At 33.7% G+C, this 23906-nt stretch overlaps 1 protein-coding gene across 1 annotated transcript in view; it reads right to left on the reverse strand.

Annotated features, from left to right (window-relative positions):
• Lrrc49 (leucine rich repeat containing 49) overlaps positions 1 to 23906 on the reverse strand; it is a 174688-nt gene that overhangs the window by 70763 nt on the left and 80019 nt on the right. The window contains 1 exon segment of the mRNA XM_047542463.1: positions 5063 to 5210. Within this exon segment, the coding sequence (XP_047398419.1) occupies positions 5063 to 5210 (148 nt within the window).

The raw sequence follows: 23906 nt of genomic DNA on the forward strand, positions 1-23906 counted from the left end.
ACTTAACAATCACTTCTTGGAATTAATTCAGGTTGAGCTTATCAATTCCAATGCATTATTTTCACACAACTGCTAAGTCTCATCCTCCACAACCCTGCATTTGTGCTGAAAATTGTTTTGTTAGATTGTCATTATGACAATATTTTCAATTTATCTGTTTTTCTTAAATTTTGTTAAATTCTATTTTTCTAGATGAGGGGTCAACAAACTTTTTCTGTAAAGGGCCTGATAGTAAATATTTTAGGTTTTCTGGGCTGTATATGATTTCTATTTTATATTCTTCTCTGTTCTTCCATTTTTAACAAAATATGTTTTAAAACTATAAAAAAAATTCTTAGCTTAATAGCTAAACAACAGCAGGATGCAGAATAGATTTGGCCTGCAGGCTATAATTTGCCAAGCCCTGTCCTAGACTAATGGGTTACTTTTGGATTCTGATTTAATCAATCAATATATGAGGATCTCTGACTTCTTCTGTTAGTTTCTGTCATTTACACACTCTACCAGAGTAACATCAGAATTTTCTCATTTAGACCTTAACAAAAATGTTGAATAGAACAGGCAAGAAGAAAACCCCTCATGGCACATCAGTACAGATTCTCTAAAGGTTGGCATCAATCCATTCCTTCATGTTTTGTAGATACATGGGAATCAAAAAATCCACTTAACCATGTTATCATACAGCTTATTCAAAATGATGTCAAAAAAGACTTTTCCAAATGCTTTGCTTAAATACCAAAACACAATCAGAGACACTTCTCTGAAAGGGTCTATTAATAATTACCCTTATTTTTTCATCACACATTTATATATGCATTATAATGTACCCCATAAATGTGTCCGGATACTACATCAATTTAAAAAAATTTTAATGTCTAAAATAGGAACCTAATTTTGTTTTGTATGGATTGCTTTTAGTGAACTAATGCTGCCTCCTAGTGATCAATTCCTTAAGTACTCAAAACCATCTTTTAATAATTCAGTTTATATTTCTTTCATAATATTAGGTTGATTGAAATAATTTGGAGAATTTATATTCTTTTCTTTTCTTTTAAAAACAAATGAGTTCACCTTAACCCTCAGCTACTCTATTATTCTACACCATATCCCAGAAATGACCTCCAATGGTCTAGCAATTTATTCAGTTCTCTAGATCAAGGATTAACAAATTCTAGTTCACCGGTCAAATTCATCCTGCTAATTGTTTTTGTAAATAACACTTTATTTGAATAAAGTCACACTCGTTAAGTTATGTGTTGTTCATGTCTCCTTTTACACTGCAATGCAAACACTGGGTACTTTCAACAGCTGCTATATTCTTTCAGCACCCTTTGCATTTTGCACACCTTTATTTTGCATAGATATATCCTCATTCCTTGTCATTCTTCAAGTTTTAAGTCAAATATATTCTCCTTCGAAACTTTTCCTATATCTCTGGCAGACTCAGGAGTTGCTTTGTTCTTCAATATCATTTTTGCCTAGGGTGTCCATGCATGTATACATATGAGAGTGTGTATGTAAGCATATAAGTGTGTATTTAAGCATATACAAGCACGTGCATATATATACACATGTATGGATATGCCATATACATGGATATGCACAAACACACACAAATATGATCTAACTGTCTCATCCAACTTGCGTTGTCATTTTGCATCATCATCTGACTATAAGTCTACCTCTGTAGTAGATCAAGGAGTGGCAAATTCCAGCTCAAAGACTTCTGTAGCAGACTGTAATTAACTCTAGAGCACAATTTGTGACTCTGATATTGTCATTTTTAGTGTCTACCACAACCCTATTATAGAAACTCTCAGTTCATGAGGCTTAAGAGTTTTATCAGGAATTTTTTCACAAGTGCCTTTAGGTCAAAAGAAATATATAGCAGCTCCATTTACTAAGTAGAGAGATCCAAACAACTAAGCAAGCAACTTAGTAGCCATTTGAAAAAATAATATATGTAAATTGAAAGAAAAATATTAATACCATTATTAAATAATCACAAATATTTACCAATGTAATGTGTGTAATCTGTAGGGCATTTCATAACTTCTCAAACATCAGATTTACGCATCAGATTGGATACTGCTACCCTCACTCCCTGTTTCACACTGGTTGGGTATACTATTTGTTTTTATCATAATGACCACTGAAAACTCAGCTTTGTAAGGGTATGATGTGATGTTAAAATGGTAAACCATCATGAGCTAGTAGTTTGCTCTGTGACTTATAGATGCCAAATCTCACTGTTTCCTTTAAAAACTTAAAAATATTCCACAATGCCTAAGTGAGTTCACACAGTTTAGAAATCATAGCCTTAGTGCATAGAAGATCCTTACATATTTGTGTAATTCACCTCAGCTAAAATGTTTATACAGTACATGTATACCAAAGTTGAATCAAGATTTTGTTTTTAAAGAGAAAAAATTGTTAAAGAATGAATGTCAGAAAATTTTTAGCCAGATGGTAAATATTTGGGGCTTATAGACATATAGTCTCTAGCAAATACTCAACACTGCCACTGCAACATCAAAGCAGACACAGACAATAAGTAAATAAACAGGCACCATCAAATGAATAGGAATTTGCTCCAATACACTTTATTCACAAAACAGGTAGTCAGCTTCAAATACCTGCTTATCAGGAATCCTTTAAAAGGTCCATTTTTTCCACACTCAGGTTAACTAAAAAGTTAACTAGAAAGGTGAAACTAAATATCATCAGTTCACACTGATATGCATAAATTTAAAATTCTATGAGAAATGGGATTACAAAGGTAAAGAAAAGCTTCACAAGGAAAAACCTGGAAAACACCATCAAAGTAAACATCATCAGTAAATGAATAAATATGAATCATATCTCTTGATAGGATGCAATGAGAACATAAATTTACTTTTATGACATTTAAGCCAGACCCATAAGTAAAAATTTATCATGAGCAAACAGCAGAAAATATGAATTGAGAATTATACCAAATAACCAACCTGTAATCTTCATAACTTTCAAAGTCATGAAAGAGCAAGGAACTATTCCAGAAAAACAACACCTTACTCGCACACATACACACACACAAACACAGACATGATAACAAAATGCATCTTTAGCACTGGATCATTTTGCTATGAAGAACACGATTAATATAACTGGTGAAAGTTGAATGTGGCACAAGAATTAGATGCAATTTTTCAATGTTTATTTCTCAATTTTATGTTATACAGTGGTTTTATAGGAGATGTCTTTGCTTATAGAGTTGTTGGGGAATCAAGTCAGCATTTTACTCTCAAATAGTTCAAGAAAAAACATTCTTTGTACTGTACTTCTTTTTTATAACTTTGAGAGTGTTTCTAATTTTTAATTTTAAAAATTAAACCATGAAAGAGCAGATATGCTCTATATTTATGTTTATATGCTCTATAAATATTGTTGCTCTTTAATTATCATTACAGATGCCCCCATTCTACTTCCAGGTGACCTTCCCCCATTTCCTTACCAGGCAGACACATCCTATGAAATGTGAAAGAACAATGAATATATACAGTATCATTCTCCTTTATTTAAGGAATGAAAGTTAAGTAAATTTCACTCAATCAATAAGACTTTATTAAACATTAGTAAGTTCAACTACATCCTCAGCATTATGTGAGAAAGAGAAGGAAAAGGAAAAAAATTTATAGAATATCTGTATGTGTTAGGAAAAGAAAAAGGAAGAATGGTTACTATCATAAATACTATATTGGTTGGGTAGACAAGTGTGACATACACATTCACTATGAAAAACACCTAATTAAAAATTAATTTGTATAAATCTGCTCTATAGCTAACTTTTCCCACTAGGCTCAACCTTATCAGGAAGAGCAATCAGAAGTATCAAGGATGCTTAATTAAGAAAGACCTAGAGGCAAGGGTAAAGATTTATCCCTAAAATATAAAATAATGTTGATAGTACAGATCTAATTAATCTGAGAGGACAAAGAATCATATGTCCATGATGGAACAGAGAGAGAGGGAGAACCCTAGGAGGTTCTTCATGTAGATTACTTCATTCACACTTCAATATTTGATAGCCTCCCTCAATGTCCATAATATTGCTAAATCATAAATGAAAAAAAAATGCACACACTGTGAAGCTGGTATACAAAGAACAAGTCACTTGACAATAGAGTAAACCTAGATGACAACACAATCCACGTCAAAATTAGCAGACACTAGAAGAGAAAACACAGAGGCTTGGGATTTTTTTTTCTTAGGACAGAGATGATCAAACTGAAGCTATTAATAGATATTTTTTGAGAAAAATAAATAAATTTGGAATACAATGAAAAAAAGTCAGGCAAGTCTTTTTCTTAGCGAACTTCTTAAAGTTCTCTATGCTAATATGCACTGAGTACCTAAAAAGAGGGGGCTAGCATATGCATGATTACACTGAGATCAGCAGCCATATCAAAATATTGAAGTAAAGCAAATAGAGAATTAATTTTTAAAAAGAGTTACATTGGGAGGTACAACATTAACAAAAATAACTCCATACAAAACTTTCTAGGAGCCTCATACCCCTCCAAAGTTTGATACTTTATCTTCACAACAACTCTATGTCACAGTGTAATTATGATTCCTATTTTACTTGGAGTAAAATGAGATATATAAAGATCAACTAAATTGCCAAAGGTCACATGGCTGAAAGTAGTCAAACCAGTATTCAGACTCAGTCTGGCTCCTGCATTCAAGTTCTTAATCATTGCACTATGTCACTCACTTAATGAAGTCCTTACCATCCATTCCAAAATAAATTATTAGTTGGATATTAAGCAAGAATGTAAAATAAGCATGATGGTTAATTTAAATAGAAGGCAAGGAATTTACAAAACTCTCTTTTCAATAAAATTGGAGATGGGGGCAGGTAGTAGAAATTGGAATTTTAATTATGAAATATACAGTTATGATAATGCATAGTTCCATAATTGACTAAAATTAAGAAGAATTTTAAGCAAAGGGTAGGCACATCAATTTCCTAATCCACCTAAGGAAAACAATATGGTAAACACTTTGAAAATGTTCTCACCGTGATTCTCTTCATATCTAGCTGGCGCAGCTGCATCATATTCTGAAGGACAGTGTGTTTGTACCATGACTCTTGAGCTATTGGGTTGCCATCAAAAGTGATGTCTGATAGGGAAGTAGAGTCAGCAAGACAGGAAACACTGTCAAAACTACAGGAGAAACAAACCATTGGATTATTCTGAGGCCTTCAAATAATACTTTAAATTCTGTAACAGACTTTTAAAAGAACAATTTTAGAATTACAGAAAAATTGAGAACATAGTACAAAGAGTTTTCATATACTCCACACTCAGTTTTCCCTATTAACAACATCTTGTATTAGTATAGTACACTTGTTACAATTAATGAGCCAAAATTAATACAGACTTACTAACTAAAGTCCAAATTTCATCCAGATTTCCTTAGTTTTTACCTATTCTTCTTTCTCTGTCCCAGGATCCCACTCAGGATACATTATATGTAATTGTCAAGTTTCCTTAAGATTCCCTTGACTGTGACAGTTCTCAGATTTTTATTGTTTTCAATAGACTTGACAGTTTTGAGAAACCTTGTCAGCTATTTTGTAGGATACACTCTGTTAGGATTTGTTGGATATTTTTCTCATGATTACACTGGGGTTAAGGTATCTATGTTGACTTATCACTGTTGATATTTGCCTTGATCATCTGACTCAGGCAGTGTTTTCCAGGTTTCTCCAATGTAAAGTTATCATTCCTTCCCTTTTTTTATACTGAAACTTTGAAAGGAAGTCACTATACAATGTGCACCCCACACTTAGGAAGGAGTTAATTTCCCTCTCCTTGAGGTCACACTATCTAATAAGTTATTTAGAATTTCTCTTCCCAGGAGATTTGTATTTGGGGATCCATTTATATATTTTTATCAGTTTAGACTTATGGTTATTTATTTTATGCTTTGGGTTACTGATAATACTACTTTACTTATTTTGTTGTTCCAATTGTTCCTGTTTGGGCCATTTTAGAAATTCTTTCAATTAACTCCTATATGTTCCTTGACTCCCATCAATTTGGATTACTATTTTTAGTGCTTCCTTAATTTGTGGTACTATAATGTTTTGTGGATTCAAATATTTCCTGCCTAATTCTTAGAATCCACCTCATCTCTGAGGAACCACAGTTTCTGTTATGGGAGAATGATATTAGAAACAAAGATCTAGGAACTAGGTACACTTTTTGCTAATGTGGTATCATTTCTTTTAGGTCCTCTCACTCAGCTGAGAGAAATACACACACACACACACACACACACACACACGCACACACACACACACACGTATACATACATATACCTTAACATTTCTTTTTATAACCATCTGTATCTATATTAAGCTAAACACAATTCATAGTAATGTCTCCAAATCTAATCTATTACCACATGGATTATTTTAGCCTACTGTCCTTTCTTGTCTGAAAATTCCCACTGCAACAAAGAGAAATCTGGCTTCTACTATCTGCTACCTATTTACTTACTCAATTCCAGTATATCTGTATAGAGGTATCAGAAGTTATAAACCGTACTCACAATGGGAAATAATTTTACGAACTTAAATACAGTGATTAAGTATAATTCCTTTTGCATTGAGTCTCACAGATTAACTTCCCATGTTATATAAGTCAGTGCCTCTATCCCTTACCCCTTCATGGAAGTTTTTTATACATTTGAAATATATTGTTAGATTCTCTGCTTAGAGTTTGCATTCCTTTCATGGATCTTCCAAGTACCTAAATAATTATTTAATTTTTAAAAATTTGCACACATTGAGGTTCATGTTTTATCACTGTAATGTTCTACAGGTTTTGACAAATGCATAATATCATATATTCACTATTAAAGTATCATATGGAATAGTCATCATGGCCCCCCAAAATTCTCCTGTGGTTTATCCATTCAATTTTCCTCCCTTTCCCCTAATTCCTGGAAATCAATGATCTTTTTATTGTCTCTACAGTTTTGGAATTTAAGGAATGTCAAATAATTGGAACTAAATACTACTAGCATTTAGCTTTTTCATATTGACATCTTTCATTTAGTTATGTGCACTTAAAGTGCATTCTTCCATGACTTTTCATGGCTTCATACTTAATGTTTTTATCAATGAGAAATGGTCCATTGTGAGAATGCAGCAGTTTTTTTTTAAATTTTTAATTTGTTTGAAATAGTTATATATGACAGCAGAGTGCATTTATGCATTTTGATCAGTCATACATAAATGGAATATAATTTCTCATTTTTCTGATTGTACATGTTGTAGGATCACATCAGTCATGCAGTCACATATGTACATGAGGTAATAATGTCTGTTTCACTCTACTATCCTTCCTACACCCATAACCCTTCTCCTATCTTCACTCCCCTCTACCTAATCTAATTCTTCCCTAGTGCCCCCTCCCCCACTTGTTGTGAATTAGCATCCACATATCAGAGAAAATATTCGGTCTTTGGTTTTCTGGGATTGGCTTATTTCTCTTAGCATGATATTCTCCAACACCATCCATTTACCAGCAAATGCCATAATTTCATTCTTCTTTAAAGTTGAATAATATTCCATTGTATATATACATAACCCACATTTTCTTTATTCATTCATCTGTTGATGGGAATCTAGGTTGGTACCATAGTTTAGCTATTGTGAATTGAGCTGCTATAAACATTGATGTGGTTGTCTCACTGTAGTATGCTGATTTTAAGTCCTTTGGGTATAAACTGAGGAGTGGGAGAGTTGGGTCAAATGGTGGTTCCATTCCAAGTTTTCTGAGGAATCTCCATATTGCTTTCCATAATAGGTGCACCAATCTGCAGTCCCATCAGCCATGTATGAGCATACTTTTTCCCCCACATCCTCACCAACATTCATTGTTGCTTATATTCTTGAAAACTGCCATTCTGATTGGAGTGAGATGAAATCTTAGTTTTGATTGGCATTGCTCTAATTGCTAGAGATGTTGAACATTTTTTCATATATTTGTTGATCGATTGCCTTTCTTCTTCTGTGAAGTGTCTGTTCAGTTCATTAGACCATTTAATGATTGGGTTATATATATATTTTTTATTGTAAACAAATGGGATACATGTTGTTTCTCTGTTTGTACATAGAGTAAAGGCATACAATTTGTGTAATCATAAATTTATACAGGGTGATGTTGGTTGATTCATTCTGTTATTTTTCCCCTTCCCCCCACCCCTCCCATCCCTCTTTTCCCTCTATACAGTCCTTCCTTCCCCCATTCTTGCCCCCCTCCCTAACCCTCACTCTAACCCTAAAACTAACCCCTCCCACACCCCATTATGTATCATCATCCACTTATCAGCGAGATCATTCTTCCTTTGGTTTTTTGAGATTGGCTTATCTCACTTAGCATGATATTCTCCAATTTCGTCCATTTGCCTGCAAATGCCATAATTTTATCATTCTTTATGGCTGAGTAATATTCCATTGTATATATATGTCACAGTTTCTTTATCCATTCATCAACTGAAGGGCATCTAGGTTGGTTCCACAATCTGGCTATGGTGAATTGAGCAGCAATGAACATTGATGTGGCTGTATCTCTGTAGTATGCTGATTTTAAGTCCTTTGGGTATAGGCCAAGGAGTGGGATAGCTGGGTGAAATGGTGTTTCCATTCCAAGTTTTCTAAGGAATCTCCATACTGCCTTCCAGAGTGGCTGCACTAATTTGCAACCCCACCAGCAATGTATGAGTGTACCTTTCTCCCCACATCCTCGCCAACACCTGTTGTTGCTTGTATTCTTGATAATCGCCATTCTGATTGGGGTGAGATGTAATCTTAGGGTGGTTTTGATTTGCATTTCTTTTATTACTAGAGATGTTGAACATTTTTCCATATGTTTGTTGATTGTTTGTAGGTCTTCTTCTGTGAAGTGTCTGTTCATTTCCTTAGACCATTTGTCAGTTGGGTTATTTGTAGTCTTGGTGTTGAGTTTTTTGAGTTCTTTATAGATTCTGGAGATTAGTGCTCTATCTGAAGTATGATTGGCAAAGATTTTCTCCCACTCTGTAGGCTCTTTCTTCGCATTGCTGACAGTTTCCTTTGCTGAGAGAAAGCTTTTTAGTTTGAATCTATCCCAGTTGTTGATTCTTGCTTTTATTTCTTGTGCTATGGGAGTCCTGTTGAGAAAGTCTGGTCCTAAGCCGACATGTTGAAGCTCTGGACCTACTTTTTCTTCTATAAGATGCAAGGTCTCTGGTCTGATTCCGAGGTCCTTAATCCATTTTGAGTTTAGTTTTGTGCACGGTGAGAGATATGGGTTTAGTTTCATTTTGTTGCATATGGATTTCCAATTTTCCCAGCACCATTTGTTGAAGAGGCTATCTTTTCTCCATTGCATATTTTTGGCCCCTTTGTCTAGTATGAGGAAATTATATTTATTTGGGTTTGTGTCCGTGTCCTCTATGCTGTACCATTGATTTACCTGTCTATTTTGGTACCAATACCATGCCGTTTTTGTTACTACTGCTTTGTAGTACAGTTGAAGTTCAGGTATTGCAATACCCCCTGCTTCATTTTTCCTGTGAAGTATTGCTTTAGCAATTCTGGGTTCTTATTCTTCCAGATGAATTTCATGATTGCTTGTTCTACTTCTGTAAGGTACATCGTTGGGATTTTAATTGGAATTGGATTGAATCTGTATAGCACTTTTGGTAGTATGGCCATTTTGACAATATTAATTCTGCCTATCCAGGAACATAAACCTTTAGCCTCACTAACAAAGAGAAGACGAGAGAAAACCCAAATCACCAAAATTCGGAATGAACAAGGAAATATCACAACAGACACGATTGAAATACAAAACATAATTAGAAGCTATTTTGAAAATCTATACTCCAACAAAATAGAAAATTTCGAAGATATCAACAAGTTTCTAGAGACCTATGAATTGCCTAAACTGAACGAGGAGGACATACACAATTTAAATAGACCAATTTCAAGTAATGAAATAGAAGAAGTCATCAAAAGCCTACCAACAAAGAAAAGTCCAGGACCTGATGGTTTCTCAGCCGAGTTCTACAAAACCTTTAAAGAAGAGCTCATTCCAACACTTTTCAAAGTATTCCATGAAATAGAAGAGGAGGGAACCCTCACAAATTCATTCTACGAAGCCAATATCACCCTGATACCTAAACCAGACAGAGACACATCGAGGAAAGAAAATTTCAGACCAATATCCTTAATGAACATCCACGCAAAAATTCTCAACAAAATTTTAGCAAATCGCATACAAAAACATATTAAAAAGATAGTGTACCATGATCAAGTGGGTTTCATCCCAGGGATGCAAGGTTGGTTCAACATCCAGAAATCAATAAATGTAATTCACCATATCAACAGACTTAAACTCAAGAATCACATGATTATTTCAATAGATGCCGAAAAAGCATTTGATAAAATACAGCACCCCTTCAAGCTCAAAACACTAGAAAAAATAGGGATAGTGGGAACGTTCCTTAACATTGTAAAGGCCATCTATGCTAAGCCTATGGCTAATATCATTCTAAATGGTGAAAAACTGAACGCATTCCCCTTAAAATCTGGAACAAGTCAGGGATGCCCTCTCTCACCACTCCTATTCAATATCGTCCTTGAAACTCTAGCCAGAGCAATTAGACAGACCAAAGAAATTAAAGGGATACAAATTGGAAAAAAAGAACTCAAACTATCCCTATTTGCTGATGATATGATTATATACTTAGAGGAACCAGGAAATTCCACCAGAAAACTCTTAGAACTCATAAGTGAATTCAGTAAAGTAGCAGGATACAAGATCAATGCTCATAAATCCAATGCATTTTTATACATAAGTGATTATTCTTCAGAAAGAGAAGTTAGGAAAACTACCCCATTCACAATAGCCTCAAAAACATAAAATACTTGGGAATCAATCTCACAAAAGAGGTGAAAGACCTCTACAATGAGAACTACAGAACACTAAAGAAAGAAATTAAAGAACACCTTAGAAGATGGGTTATATTTTTTTTGGTGTTAAGTTTTTTGAGTTCTTTATATATCCTAGAGATTAATACTTCAGCTGGGGTGCATGTGGTAAAGATTTTCTCTCAATCTGTAGACACTCTTTTCACATTACTCATTGTTTCTTTTGCTGAGAAGAAGTTTGGAGTTTGACTCTATCTCATTTATTGATTCCCAGTTTTACTTCTTGTGCTTTAGGGGTCTTGTTAAGGAAGTTAGATCATAGGCTGACACGGTGAAGATTTGGGACTACTTTTTCTTTTGGTAGGCACAGGGTCTCTGTTCTAGTGCCTAAGTCTTTTCTTTTCTTTTTTTTCTTTTCTTTTTTTTCCCTTTTTTTTTTTTTTTTTTGCAGTGCTGGGGATTGAACCCAGGGCCTTATACTTGTGAGGTAAGCACTCTACCAACTGAGCTATCTTCCCAGCGCCTAGTGCCTAAGTCTTTGATCCACTTTGAGTTGAGTTTCATGCAGGGTGAAAGATAAAGGTTTAATTTCATTTTGTTACATGTGGCTTTCCATTTTTCCCAGCACCATTTGTTGAATAGTCTGTCTTTTCTCCAGTGAATGTTTTTGGCACCTTTGTCTAGTCTGAGATAATTATATTTATGTGGGTTTGTCTCTATGTCTTCTATTCTGTACCATTGGTTTATGTGTCTGTTTTGGGGTCAATACCATGCTGTTTTTATTACGGTAGCTCTGTAGTATTGTTTGAGGTCTGATATTGTGATGTGTCCTGCTTCACTTTTCTTGCTAAGGATTGCTTTGGCTATTCTGGGTCTCTTATTTTTCCAAATGAATTTCATGATTGCCTTTTCTAGTTCTATGAAGAGTGTCCTTGGAATTTTAATAAAAATTGCATTAAATTTGTATGGTACTTTTGGTAATATGGCCATTTTGACAATATTGATTCTGCTATCCAGGAGTAAGGGAGGTCTTTCCATCTTCTAAGGTTGTCTCCAATTTGTTTATTTAGTGTTCTGTAGTCTTCACTGTAGAGGTCTTTCATCTCTTTTGTTAGACTGATTCCCAAGGGTTGTTTTTTTTTTTTTTATTTCATCCATGATTTCTTCTGCTATCCATTCATCATTCAGAAGTGTACTGTTTAGTTTCCACATTTTAAAGGGTTTTTAAAAATTTTTATCTTATTATTGATTTCTAATTTCATTCCATTATGATCTGGTAGAATGCAAGGTATTATCTCTATTTTTCATATTTGCTGAGAGTTGCTTTAAGGCCTAAACTGTGTTCTGTTTTATAAAATGATCCATATTCTGCTGAGAAGAAAGTGTATTCAGTCATGGTGGATGAAATACTCTATATGTCTGTTAAGTCCAAATTATTGTTTTTAGCTCTGTGGCTTCTTTATTTTTTGTTTGGAAGATCTATCCAGTGATGAGAGAGGCATGTTAAAGTTGCTCAGTATTATTGCATTGTGGTATATTTGCTTCTTTAAGTTGAGAAGGGTTTGTTTGATGTATGTAGATGCTCCATTGTTTGGGGGATAATTATTTACGATTATTATTTCTTATTGTTCTATGATTGCCTTAAGCTGTATGAAATGACTTTCTTTGTATCTTCTGATTAACTTTTGCTTCAAGTCCACTTTATTTGTTATGAAAATAGTAACCCCTGCCTGTTTATGACATCCATGAGAATGATGTTTTTTCTCATCCTCACATCTTCAATCTGTGCATGTCTTTGCCTACAAGGAGAGTCTCTTGGAGACAGCACATTGTTGGGTCTTGTTTTTTAATCCAATCCGCCAGCCTATGCCTTTTGATTGATGAGTTTAGACCATTTACATTCAATGTTGTTATTGAGAGATGATTTTTATTTCCTGTCATTTTATTTCTAGTTTTTATGTTGAATTAGATTCTCCTTTGATTGATTATTCTTCTATTGTAGTTTCTCTCTCTGTTTCATGGTTATTTTTCATTTCTTCTTCATTAAATATTTTGTTGTGTATGCTTTGTAAACCAGGCTTTATAGTTGTGAATTCTTTTAGCTTTAGTTTAGGATTTTATTTCATCTTCAATTCTGAAGCTTAATTTTTTCTGGGTATAGTATTCTTGGTTGGCATGCATTTTCTTTCAGAACTTGGTATGTATTATTCCAAGACCTCCTAGGTTTTAGGGTCTGGGTTGAGAAATCTTTTGAGATCAGGATTGGTTTACCTATAAATGTGACCAGTAATTTTTCTCTAGCAGCTTTTAAAGTTCTAGTTCTATAAGTTTTGCATTTTCATTACAATGTGCCTTGGAGTGGGTACATTGTGATTTTGCATATTTGCAGTACTATATGCCTCCTATATTTGATTTTATTTTTCAGTCTTAAGGTTTGGAAATTTTTCTGATAGTATCTCATTGAAAAGATTGTGCATTCCTTTAGTCTGTATCTCAGTGCCTTCATTTATCCTGGTCAATCTTAAATTTGTCCTTTTAATTGTTATCCTATATTTTTTGAAAATTCTGTTCATGGTCTCTTAACATCTTTTCTCCATGATCAACTTTATTTTCAAGATTATATATTTTATCTTTGTTTTCCATTGAAATTTTATTTTGGTTTATTGATTCCTCCATTTTGAGAAATTCTGATTGGTTCTTTTTCAGAATCTCTATTTCCTAATTGAAGAGATCATTCACTTCTTGCATTTTCTCTGATTTAACTTCTTACATCATTTTTACCTCATATAACACTTTAACTATGAACTTTCTAAATTCCTTCTCTGACATTTCCCCCACTGTGGTGTCAAAGAAGTCTGTTGTTGAGGCATTTGGAATTGTTTGGGATGGTCTGTTGCCTTGCTTTTTCATATTGTTTGTATGTGTCCCCATCTATCAGTATGGTTCTGACTTCTTCTAAGTGAAGGACTACATTGTGAGCTTCTTAAGAACCTGTATTGGGTGATTATACAGATGAAGATATTTTAATTCACTGTGTGATCTCTGTTGATCCAAATATCAGTCCCACTTTAAGCAATGCCACTGAGCCCTACTTACTACAGGGCTATAGCTTTTGGGCCAGGTCTCATTCTATTCAACCTTTGTAGTTGATCTCTGCTGTTTCTCAAGTTTAGGTATTTACCAAATGTCTCTCAATTTGGTTTTCCTTCACTGCCTTCCCTCTTACTGCAAGGAGATCCAGGAATGCTGTCTTGCTCACTTCTACCATCTTGGGCCTCCCATCTTTGTTCTGTGTTTGAGTTTTAAAAGTCTCTTTATATTATGGATATGTGATTTATCAGATATATTTTACAAAATTTTATTTCAGTCAGTGGCTTATCTTTTTATTCTCTTAGCAATGTCTTTCACAGGGTAGAAGTTTTTAATTTTAGTGATGTGCAACTTAATTGATTTTTGTGTGTGTGTGTGTGTGGAGGTACTGGGATTAACCCAGGTATACTTAACCACTGAGCCACGTCCCTAGCTCTTTTTATATTTTATTTTGAGATAGGGTCTCACTTATGTTGCTTAGAGCCTTACTAAATTGTTGAGGCTGGCTTCAACTCATGCTACTCCTGCCTCAACCCCCAAGCTACCAAGATTACAGGCATGTGCCACCTTGCCCAGCTGATTTTCTTTTAAATGGATCAAACTTTTGGTTTTGAATCTAAAAGCTTATTGCCAAATCCAAAGTTGTCTGATTTTTTCCTATGTTTTCTTCCAGAATTTTTATATTTTGAAATTTACATTTAGATCTATGATCCATTTTGAGTTAATTTAATAAAAGATGTAAGACCAATGTCTATGTTCTTTTTTTTTTTTTCCATATTGACATACAATTGTTCCAGAACCATTTGTTGAAAAAGTATTCTTTCTCCATTGAATCAACTTTGCTTCTTTTTTAAAGATCACCTGGCTGTACCTATGTGGGTCTATTTCTGGGTTTCTACTTGGTTCGGTTGATAAATATATCTGTTCTTTTACTAATACCATGATGCCTTGGTCATTATGGTCTTTGTAACATAGCTTTGAAATGATTCTAAATACACAGTTTGCTATGTGAATAGCATGCTTTCCTGTGCTATGAATGTGGAATATAATCACCCTCCCCATGAAAACATTATATCACATCTTATCAGATTATATATGTGAGTTATCAGCTTTGAGTATCAGACTCCAAAACACATATAAATCCACAATTTTCACAGACATTGAGAGTTTAGCCTATGAGAGGGCTACCCTCTATTGGCCTTTGAACTGTTCTACAAAGCCTCACCCACCAACAACAGCACTGCTTGCTACTGTTGAGCATCCTTGAGTGTGGTCATGGATTTCTACTGTACTGATTAAACATTCCTACCCAAAAACCTCTCATAGGAAGGTACTGCTCAAATCTCAATTTGACTTAACATCTACAAAGGTGTGATTGCATCCTACTGGAGCAACTAGGCTGTAACAGTTGGACTCTAAATTGTATCTCACTCACTATGCAATATCTGTATCTCATCTATATAGTGTGTTCTCTGTGAGATTTAATCTTGTTATGTGCCCCATTTTTGAGCACTGTAAATAATAAAAAGTGAATTCCTTTATATGGCAATAAACTAGGATTAGAGAAATTGTAATTTTATCATCTTCTTATTTTAACCATATAAAACATTCTTGAAATGGGCTAATGTGAGTCCTCTAACTGTGTTCTTCCTCAGTATTGTGCCACTATTCTTGGTCTTGGCCTTTCCATCTGAACTGTAAATTCCATTTCTTAATATCTATAACAACTTTCTGGGGTTGTGATTGGGATTTTCATTTTTAAAGAAAGGAATAATCACTTTTCTAAATACTATAGCACCTTGGTAAAGCTTATTTATATGGGAGGTCAGTGACTCAAAATACCTAATATGAACACTAGTGCTTAAAAATATTTTATTTGTTTAGGCTTTGTATTGAAAATTCCTTCTTATGTATTAAAAAAAACTAGAAGACAGAATATTTATGGTACATAAAATAACCTAGCTAATGGCAATTAAAGTGGAGGCAAGTTTTACAGCAAGAATAAAGTTCACTGTTTTTTATTGTCATATTTTCTTTGCAATCAAGGTAAAAAGATATTCTGATATTAATTTGCACTACATTGTCTTTGAGAAATGTTTGCATGATTATGAGCAGACATTTTAAAACCAGGTTGATATATGTAGATGAAAATGAGAGATTGTAAATTTACTTAATAATCATTTCAAGTGTAAGTTAATTTGAACAAATATTGTAATTTTTCCCATTTGACATGAACCAACTTCATTTCTTTCATGAATACAAAAAATCTTAGAAGTTTCTGGTAGTTGAGATAGTTGTTTAAAATATGCCTCTCTTCCCCATAGTTGCTTACATAAAGCTTGAATCAAAAGAATCAGTACTTCTGATAATTTCAAAACTGAAATACAAGGCAATGTTTTATTGCTTCCACATTGTTAAAATGAACTAACTTATCACATGCCCTTCATATATATTTTCTATGTGTATTTCCTATCTGTTAAATGATGTCATCATTACATAAGCTACCACTCTACACCACTCCCCCTCTCAGAAACCAAGGTTTGGGGCAGGAACTAAGAAGAGATTTTAAGCCTGGGGGACTAATATGATAAGAACTGCACTTAAAGGGTTGGGGATATAGCTCAGTTGGTAGAGTGCTTGCCTCACATATACAAGGCCCTGGGTTCAAGCCCCAGCAAAAAAAAAAAAAAAAAAAAAAGAACTGCACTTAAGAAAATCACATTTTAGTAACATTATAGAGGGTATAAAGCAAAGGAAAGAGGTCATTATATTGCAGTAATAGAGATAAAACAGTCAGGACCTAAATATCAGAAACTATAATAGTTGTTGTAAAAGTAAAGAGGAGATAGTTTCTGTGGAAGTTTAGAATGTAGAATAGATAGACATTAGTAATCATTTGGTTGTGATAAGAGGGATCTAGAATACCACCAAGGTTTTTCTCTCAGGAAAACACTTGCAGTTGCACTTATAAGAGTACATGCTTTGTCAAAATTAATAGATCCTACACTTAAAATTAGTTCATTTTATTACATATAAGTTCTATCTCAAAAACTGACTCGGAGAAAATAGAGATTAAACTGTAAAAATACATATTTAACAGGTCACTTTTATCTCCTTTATCTGCAACACTGGAACACGGGTGGCCACTGGCTATTAGGACATGTTTCAAAAGGGACTTCACTAAGTTTTCCTCCAACTACCATAGTATAGGAACTATAATCTCAATCCTAATATATTAACTAATGTGAAGAGCAGAAGCAATAGAGCCAGGAGATGGTCTATGTTGAAGATTATTTCCCCTCAATGGCCTAATATAACTGAACAGAATTAAGCTTCTTGTGGTTCAGAAACATACCATGACTACTGCCAGTACACCTAACCTATCATTCAATAAGTGTATAATAAGGTTTTGGTGAATGAATGAAAGAAAATAATGAATTGAAATTATTCCAAAGGGCTTATCCTTGATAAAAATAAATATATGCTTTATTACACTATTCTTGGAATTATTAAAGATATGATATTAAAGATTCATTATGAGCTATATACATAACTAATCAGGTAGCTGCACTAAAAAATGGAAACAATATGCCCAGAAGCATAGAGTTTGGATAATTTCATTTTATTGTAGGTAGGTTATAATTTTATATTTTCTATTTATACAGATTAGACTGCAGAGAGTCTATGATTTGAGTCTGTGATTTATTTCTTATCACTACATATAATTTTAAACCAAAGTTATTATAACTGTTCCCATCCCTATCTCTTATAAATTACTCTGGGGAGTAAAACTCGTCTAATAATTTCCAATCTAATTAGTCTAATAATGGGGGTTTTACACCTATAACTAAACAGCATCTTCAGTGAATTCAAATACAAATCATATCTGTATGTATAAGAGAAAAAAGTATGCCCAGTGAATGTAATCAATATGAAGCATTTCAGAGATCAAAGAGACCTGTAGGTGCCCATTTGATCTATGTTTACAAATCAAGCACAACAAAGGGGGCATCGGGAATGGGAGAATCACTTAATCTTCAATAGTTATTATCCTCACAGCCAACTCCCAGGTTAGTTGCTAGTGTAGATGATGACTGAAGTCTTTATGCTTTGAATGGTTTTATTAAAGTAACAGTAAATTTGTATTGGTCCAGGAGATTCCTCGCCAAATGTCATTTCCATCTGCCAGGCATTTGACCAATAAACATGCCAGACATTCCTGGAAGCACACTGACGAAATGCATATAATTTTAAAGACCTTGTCTAAACAAATAGGACAATATTCTTAAGTATGAATACAGGATAATGAAAGGTTATATTCCAACTAACCAAAGAAAATCAAAATCAGACTGCTTTAAAAAAAAAAAATAACCTGGAAATAGAACAGTAAGTATAGTGGCGTACTGGCAACAGTCTCCCTCCACCCGCCTCTCTTTGTTAAGAACACTCAGTTGCTCATCTCTTCAGAGTAACAAGAATGGAAAAGCTTTGGTCCAAAAGCTGGGCTGACATTTAACTCATATTTGACTTTAATCTTTTTCCAGATTACTCATACATTTGTTCTTCCCTAGTAGTCTCCTCCCAATGCCACATCTGCTTCCTATCTGCTAAAGAACCTATAGAAGAACAATCTGTCCCTACTGACTAAAATTCACATCTCAAAGGGAAAAGAAAATATTTTACAGCATTTTGTGCTTACATAATAAAATATAGAGAAAGAAATAAAATTTCCATGTATGTATGTATGCTGCATAGGTATTTAACTAACAATTCTTAAATATCTGTCAAATATCTCAAATTGGAAAGTTACCCTTATAAATAAGTTAAGTACTTTAGAAAAAGGGTTCTTACTCTTTCATATCAATAATGTATCATGAACTCTGAAATAATATGAATGAAATCATTAATATTTCTCAGTGAGAATTTTACTAAATAGTTTCTATGTACCTAGCAGGCACAAATGAAATGAAATATTAGAACAAATTATCAGGTATGCTTTTAAAGTTTTATATATAGAAAACTGACAAAGCATAAAATAACTAGAGTGATCTATAAGAATATAAGTAACTATTGAAGAGTGAAGCTCAGTTAAAGAAAAAAGTGTACAATGCTGGTGTTTGCACTGCTGATAGAATGACTTAAAATGTCGGACAAAATAAATTTGGAAAAAATCTTCCCAAATGCATTCATGACCTACTAAAACAAATCAGGACTACATGAACCAAAAAAAAAAAAAAAAAAAAAAAAAAAAAAAAAAAAGATAAAAGAGAGTAAAGATGGAAACCCAGAGAGGTGAGCAGAAGCTAGAAACTGGCCTTTATGGTCTTAGGGCATTTGCCAAAACCTATAAACTTAAGCTTTGGTTTATATGATCGTCAAGGCTGGAGGACAGAAGACAAATTCTAGGAGACACAAGTTAGAGAGTCTAACTCCATACCTGTCCATAAATGGGAACTGAAGGGCTACATCCTCAAAATGAAATGAAATAGTTAAAAAACTTTCCTACCTGCTATCCCAGAAATATTGCCTACTTCAACATTTGGGGCTAAGTAGAAAGGAAGTAAAATTCTTCCCTGATTACTTTCAACCACAAACCAAAACTTGAAGCTGGAATCCACACTAAATGTGTGGTCTAAGATATTTCAAGAGGAGAAAAAAATTTTTGAAAAAGTCCAAAACTGCCTATGCCTATGAGAATCTGACAAAAACAGATTAAAATTCTCTATGGGGGAAACTATCCCAAAGGATTCTCAAAGATAAAGTACCAAACAACAGGAAAACTAACTCACAGTTCAAAAGGAAATAAAAGCATTCTGGTTGACAGTCAGTAGAAACAAGTGGCATAGTCAGATAGGTGTTGGCGAGGATGTGGTGAAAAAGGAACACTCATACATTGCTGGTGGGGTTGCAAATTAGTGCAGCCACTCTGGAAAGCAGTATGGAGATTCCTCAGAAAGCTTGGAATGGAAACACCATTTCACCCAGCTATCCCACTCCTTGGCCTATACCCAAAGGACTTAAAATCAGCATACTACAGAGATACAGCCACATCAATGTTCATTGCTGCTCAATTCACCATAGCCAGATTGTGGAACCAACCTAGATGCCCTTCAGTTGATGAATGGATAAAGAAACTGTGGCATATATATATACAATGGAATATTACTCCGCAATGAAGAATGATAAAATTATGGCATTTGCAGGCAAATGGATGAAATTGGAGAATATCATGCTAAGTGAGATAAGCCAATCTCAAAAAACTAAAGGACAAATGATCTCACTGATAAGCGGATGAGGACATATAATGGGGGGGTGGGAGGGGTTAGCATTAGGTTTAGGGTTAGGTTTAGGGTTAGGGATAGGGAGAGCGGTAAGAATGAAGGAAAGAAGGACTGTATAGAGGGAAAAGAGGGGTGGGAGGGGTGGGGGGGAAGGGAAAAAAAAATCAAACATCATTGCCCTATGTAAACGTATGATTACACAAATGGTATGCCTTGACTCTATGTACAAATAGAGAAACAACATGTATTCCATTTGTATACAATAATAAAAAAAAATACAAAAAAAAAGATTTCAAATTCAAATAATGGGATTATCAAACAAAATATTTTTTAAAACTATATTGCAAGCAATAAAAACAGGCTTGAAAATAGGAACAAAATCCATGCAAATCTGAAAAGACACTAACCCTCTGGAAATAAAAATTTTTAATTAGAATTAAAATTCAAAGATAGTGGACAGAGATAAAGGGAATAACTTTATCCTGTCTGTTCTGTACCAACTAGTCTTTGGAGTGTATCTTCTTTACAGAAGAATTATAGGTAGAAGAGAAGAAGACAAAGAAGAAAGAAGAGGAGAAGAGGGAGAAGAAGAGGAGGCTAGAATATTACAACTTTGTAATTCCTATTGCAACAATGCAGCCCCACAATAATTACCAATTACTGTTAAATACTCCAGTTAATGGTGATGGAAAACTTTATTAATGTTACTAATACAATCAACTAACAGCTGAGCCTAGAAATCAATTTTAATATTACTATAAGTAAAATAAACATTAATTTCCTTTCTCTCCTTTTTCTTTCCTCCTTTTTAAAAAAGTTTTCTTTAATTTTTATTATCCCGTTTCTCTCCTGGTGCTGAATAATAAGCAATCATCTATGTGATGCATGTTCATTACAGTTAGTCACTGGAGTTCTTTTTCATGCATGCCGATAATAGGGGTTCTTAGGCACTAACAGGTTCTTCTAAGGAATTTAAAGATGTCATCTAATAAGAAGTCATTCTTTTTAGATCACAAACTAAAATTATGATTGAGATGATCATTTTTTTTTCACATTCATGAAAAAGATCCCCAAATTTCCTTGGGGAAAATATGAAAATAGTACATTTTAGTTACACAAAATAGTGAAGTTCATTTTGACATAATCATATATGCATTGAATATAATTTGCTCCATTTCAGTCTCCAGTGTGTCCTCTTCTCTTTTGCTCCTCCCTCTCCATGTTTCCCTTCCTCTATTCTACTGGTCTTCCTTCTATTTATTTAGTGTTTTTTTAAATTGTGCTTTATACATATACATAAATGTGAAATTCACCATGGTACATTTATATATGTACATAATGTAATTTGGCCAATTTCATTCTGCAGTTCCTTCCTTTTTCCCACTCCTCCTCCCCTGCCCCTCTTACAATGTTTAAAAAGTTACAGACACTTGGATATTTGAGAAACTAAAGTCATACCAGAAAGAAACAAATAGAAGGCTGTAGATATAGATAGGAAACAAAGAAGATGAAAAGGGAGGAGATAGAGACAAAGTTAGCCAAAAGTAATAATGTTAAATTGTGTCTTTAGATATCTTTTGTTACAACAGTATCATTGACAACAATTCAATAAAGGGAATAACTATTATTTCTGTAATGCAAAATATGATAAGGATAATTCTGAAAGGCATACTCATTTTAACCACCTTCAAGATTTATATTCATTTAGTAATTATACTGACTATAATGCCAGTTGAATAATCCAAGTATGCAAAGAAACTAAGTAAAGCAGTTATTGCTATATCTATTATCTGAGTGAGGAAAACTAAGCTCTGGAGAGGTGGATTGACTTGTCCAAGAACACCAGGTTTTGGAATTCTCTCATTCTGTTTTATGATGTATGCTTGTTTACCTTTACAGGGAGTATGTCTTGTTCAATGCTTATTAAATTTTTTATTATCTTTCTACCTACTTCTACTAACAAAAACATTTACATATGGTATATTTCTAAGTGAAAAAACAGGTTCTCCAAAAGGCAGTCCCGAGGCTTAGGACTTCAATACATGAATTAGGAAGGGACACATAATTCAGCACATATCACTTATACATAAATCTCTACATGTATTCTTAAGCTTGATCCCCTTTTATTCATACCCATAATTTTCTTCTTTTTCCAAAGCATAAACTGACAAAGGTTTGACCTCTAATAAAAATGGCAGTTATCATGGGAAAGTTATACCAAATTTAACTTGCTGCATGACCCAGACAGAAGATTGTCAGCAAGATTTCAACATGAAACTGGTTTTGGTGAACACAGCATCATTTCCTCTAAGATTTCATTAGAACATTAAATATTCATATAGTACTTTTGACCTTCACAACCAACTTTTAATATAGTAGCATAATGAATCATTGCTGTTTATCTCTTCATACTGTGAATAAAGATTTGATACATCATTTCATATAATAGTCAAGTGACAAGAATAGTAACAAGAATGCTATATTAATTTTCCTCTATATTGAATGACATCATTTTATGATACATATACATGTATATATACAAACACACGTATGTTTACATATATACATGCATTTATATCATGTTCTTACATTCATGGGCAAGATAGTAATTTCTATATATATCTAGCTTCTCAAGTAATAAATAATTCCAAGTACTGGCTATCTAAGTCTATACAAGCACAGTTACAAATCTAGGTAAATTTTAACTTCACGTTATAATCTTTAAGATATCTATATAGCCTTGGGGATAGATAAGATAATCCAAAAACAGACTAACATTTATACTGAAACCTTTTTTTAAAACTTAATAAGAAAAAGGACCTGAGATTATTGTAGAGGTAGAAAGATGAGTAAAACTTAGTTGCTCCCTTTAAGGAAATTACATTTTAGTAGAAGAAAAATAGGAATATACACATAATATGTAAATACACAAATATATATATATATACACATATGAGGTAAAGGCAGAGGCATAAACTGAACATTCCAATTCACCTTCCAAAAAATTAACATAGAACAAGAACACAAAATTAATGTCTATAACACAAACTAAAAGCTGGAGAATATCCAAATATCAAGTCACTTATAAGTACAAAAATAAACACTAAATCCTAACAAACTCTTAGATACATCTATTGAGAGTTCAATGGACAGAAAAGGAAATATGGGAGGGGGACTGTATGAAAAGGAGAAGAAAGGAACTAGCAGTGACCTAAAACCAAACTGAAATCATCATCAGGAACAGTGTAAAAATACTGGAAAAGCAGAAGTAGATCAGAGCATGTACTTTCAAGGGCATATGCTATTCAAGGTAGTTGCCCTCAAAAGTCAGGGCTTTTGACAAGATAGAAAGGGAGGTAGAGAGCCCTTTAGAGACTGGACGATGAAGAGGGAAAAGAGGGGAAAAGGGCAAAGAGGAGAAATGTAGAGCCTTGCAGGACAAAAGAGAACCAAAAAATAAAGTAGGACCAAGCAACACACAACTACTTCTCACCACAAAAAGAAAACCAAACATTGAAGGAAATGTACACTGTTACACTGACAGAAGCAACATCCTTGCA

The sequence above is a fragment of the Sciurus carolinensis genome, chromosome 2 (genome assembly GCF_902686445.1).
Source record: "Sciurus carolinensis chromosome 2, mSciCar1.2, whole genome shotgun sequence".
NCBI classification, from domain to species: domain Eukaryota; kingdom Metazoa; phylum Chordata; class Mammalia; order Rodentia; family Sciuridae; genus Sciurus; species Sciurus carolinensis.